We start from the raw sequence: 3,290 nt of genomic DNA, 5'->3' as shown, positions 1-3,290 counted from the left end.
CGTTTCGACGTCATGGCAAAAACAGATCGCCAAACCCAGAAAGATATCCGTCTCCTACTAGTTCATATTTCAAGAACATGTACAGTTCTCGGAATTCAACTTTGTTAGATTTAAGTAACCTTTCTCGGTGAGATTGTTTGCGTTTATGTTTGTTTTTCTCGTTTGAAATTTAATTTTTAGTCGAATAAAAGATCGCATAAAAATTGCAGAAGAAGGTGTACCTGAAATATGGAATTCTTCTCCAGTTGTTTCTGATTTGAAGTAAAATAGTGAATGTTTTGTAAGCGTTTTTTATTCAATTTGATTTTCATTTATTGAACATTTTCAGCTCTTATGGAGAAGAAACAGAAATTGTAAAAGATGTGGTAGTTGAGCAAGAAACTAAAAAGAAGAAGAAAAAGCATCGAAAGCACAAGCATTCTGATAGTGATGAAAATGACGTCGAATGGATTGAAGTGACCAAAGAAACACTTTTGAATAAAAATGAAAATAAATCCAAAATCAGCGATGAGGAAGATGTTGTTGGTCCATTGCCTTCCACTTCAGACGCTGGTGGTGATATTGCAAAGAGAGTGGAGTACGTATTTTAATTAATAATTGTTAAGTGTTTTTTAAGAAGTAATTTTTTATTCTTCTATTCTGTTTTCAGTTATGGACGGAATTTACTTCCTGGTGAAGGTGCTGCAATGGCTGCTTATATTGCCGAAGGAAAGCGTATTCCAAGAAGAGGTGAAATTGGTTTAACGTCTGAAGAAATTCAAAAATTCGAAGAAGTTGGTTTTGTCATGAGTGGAACTAGGTAAGCATTTGTTTCAGTTATCTGTTTCCGTGGTCATTTTGACATTACGTTTATATTCAAAGAAGGAGAAAAAAAATTAATATTTAGAATTCATTTTTTGAATTCAAATTTCAATTTAAACTTTTTGTACAGTTGTGTTATTTTAATTTTAGACATCGGCGAATGGAAGCTACTCGTTTGCGTAAAGAAAATCAAATATACAGCGCAGAAGAGAAGCGCATGCTGAGCATGTTCAGCAAAGAAGAACGTTCGAAAAAGGAAAATATTATTTTGTCTCAATTCCGAGAATTGATTGCTAAAAAGATGGAACGCTCTTGACTTTGCACTTTTTGTATTTTATATCAAATAAACATGTAAATTATCATATTTAATTTTTAGTAGTATTTTAATTTTTACTTTTTCAGTGTGAAAGATTTATACAACACAACGTCGTAGGGTGAAACTGACGACTAAGTTTAAAATACGTTTTAAACTTTAAACTTTAAAAGTAATTTTTATTTTCACTTTAAAGATTTGTCTCAATTTTTCATTGAAACAATAATGAAATAAACAATAAACTAGTCATTTAAGGCTTTTTAAGTCTGTATGCGGCAGTTGTCAATGAGCTATGTTTTTTAAAGAGCTTTTCAAAAACAATGAAGCTAAAACACACGATGAAGAAGTAAGCAGTTTTGATTTTTAAATATATGAATTAGCATGCAATTATTTCTGAATATGGAATAGTAGTTGATTTCAAAAATTAAACATTAATTATTCATTTGTGGTTTATTAATTTTTGAAATATTCAAGAAGCACCTTGGATTCACTGTACGCCACATGTGGCACAAAGTGCGATTTCTCATTCCATTCATTTGGCCAAGTGAAAATTTGTACTTGCAATTTGCATTCGTCTTCTCTTTCCTTCTCTTGGTATTGGGCCGTGTAGTGAATCTATTCGCTCCTATATACCACAAACACATCGGTAAATTATTTTGATTTTCAAGTAGCATTATTAATTAATTAATTAATTTTTTTGTTTTGCTTAGTCGACTCGTTGAACTACGATAATGGAACTATTGCTTTTCGATCAGATCTTATTATCATTTATGTATTGTTGATGTTCTGCCAAGGTGGCAGTGCATCGAATGGTTTATTGAACAATATCAGAAATTACTTTTGGATCGGAGTGCAACAGCACAGCAGTAGACAGATTTCTCTACGTCTCTATGAACATTTGCACAAGTATTATTTGCATTGATTTTGATTTTTGATTTTTAAATTTATTTCACACAAATTCAAGATTATCCTATCAATGGCATATGGACAGAAAAATTGGGGAAGTGATTGAAATAATGGATCGTGGTGTGGACAGTGTCAATCAATTAATAATGTGAGCTTTTTGTTGATTTTGTAAAAAATTATTCAATTTTTTTTTAAAAAATCAACATGCAGATATATGGTATTTAACATTGCTCCGGTTATAATGGATATTATGATTGCTATCATTTATTTTTGTGTCACTTTCAACTATATTTTCGGGCTGATAGTATTGACAACAATGGCCATTTATCTTAGTATGTATAATTAAATATTCTTTTCTTTTGTTTCAGAAATTTATAATTTAATTTGAATATTTTCCATCATTCAGTTGCCACATTTTGCATCACCGAATGGAGGACAGCTTTTCGAAGAGCAATGTTGAAGCGTGAGAATGAATTGCAAGCAGTCGCTGTTGATTCTTTGATGAATTTTGAGACGGTATTTTGAAAAAAAAATATATATGTAATTTCTTCTGAAAATAAATAAATCGACTTATTAAATTTGAAGATTAAATTTTGCAATGCTGAAAAAGACGAGACGAATCGATACGGGCATGCTTTTGAAAGTTACCAAGTAAAATTTATCAAGTTGTTGTTGTTGTTGTTGTATTTAAATTTGTAAATTTCAGAAAGAAGAACGCAAATCGTTAGCATCTTTGATTGTTCTCAGTTTTGGACAAAATGTGATCATTTCCATCGGACTGTTATCCGGCTCTTTGCTGTGCGCTTATTTCATTTCTGTGGAACAATTTGATCTAACACCCGGCGACTATGTCCTCTACGCTGCCTACATCTTGCAACTTTACCAGCCGTTGAATTGGATGGGTACATATTACAGGTAGAAAATGAAATTCTGTTTTTATATTTCTGTTTGTTTAATTTGTGATTTAAAAAAATTTTCAGACTGATTCATCAATCATTTATTGATATGGAAAATATGTTCGCGTTGTTTTCCATTGCGCCAGAGGTAATTTGTGATTGGGATGTTGAAATTGATTTGAATCGATTTAAATTCTTTGCATTTCTAGGCTCAGGGTTCTGATGAGATTTTGACTGTCAACAAAGGCAAATTGGAATTTAGAAATGTCAGCTTTCGGTTACGTGCCGGAACGACGAATTTTGAAAGATATTTCTTTCATCGTGCACCCCGGAACAGACCTGGTAGCTGTGGGTATGGAAATTTTTCCATTTTT

At 31.8% G+C, this 3,290-nt stretch overlaps 2 protein-coding genes across 2 annotated transcripts; both read left to right on the top strand.

The window, feature by feature from the left end:
* Positions 1-77: 77 nt before the first annotated feature.
* Tsp_13037 (NF-kappa-B-activating protein) lies at positions 78-1,117 on the top strand. Its single transcript, XM_003368096.1, has 5 exons — positions 78-127; positions 181-261; positions 329-577; positions 650-799; positions 952-1,117. Exons 1-5 carry the CDS (start codon positions 78-80, stop codon positions 1,115-1,117), a joined length of 696 nt encoding a protein of 231 aa, XP_003368144.1.
* Positions 1,118-1,406: 289 nt separating this feature from the next.
* Tsp_13036 (heavy metal tolerance protein) lies at positions 1,407-3,268 on the top strand (the record flags this gene model as incomplete). The annotated part of the gene is made up of 10 exons (XM_003368095.1): positions 1,407-1,460; positions 1,589-1,760; positions 1,825-2,020; positions 2,079-2,168; positions 2,231-2,352; positions 2,427-2,536; positions 2,606-2,671; positions 2,727-2,935; positions 3,001-3,064; positions 3,126-3,268. Coding segments are annotated over exons 1-10 (1,226 nt in total), but the record flags the coding sequence as incomplete, so codon positions are not given.
* Positions 3,269-3,290: the final 22 nt, after the last annotated feature.

The sequence above is a fragment of the Trichinella spiralis genome, assembly GCF_000181795.1.
Source record: "Trichinella spiralis strain ISS 195 chromosome Unknown Scfld3112, whole genome shotgun sequence".
NCBI lineage: Eukaryota > Metazoa > Nematoda > Enoplea > Trichinellida > Trichinellidae > Trichinella > Trichinella spiralis.
This window is presented reverse-complemented; position numbering and strand designations above follow the sequence as displayed.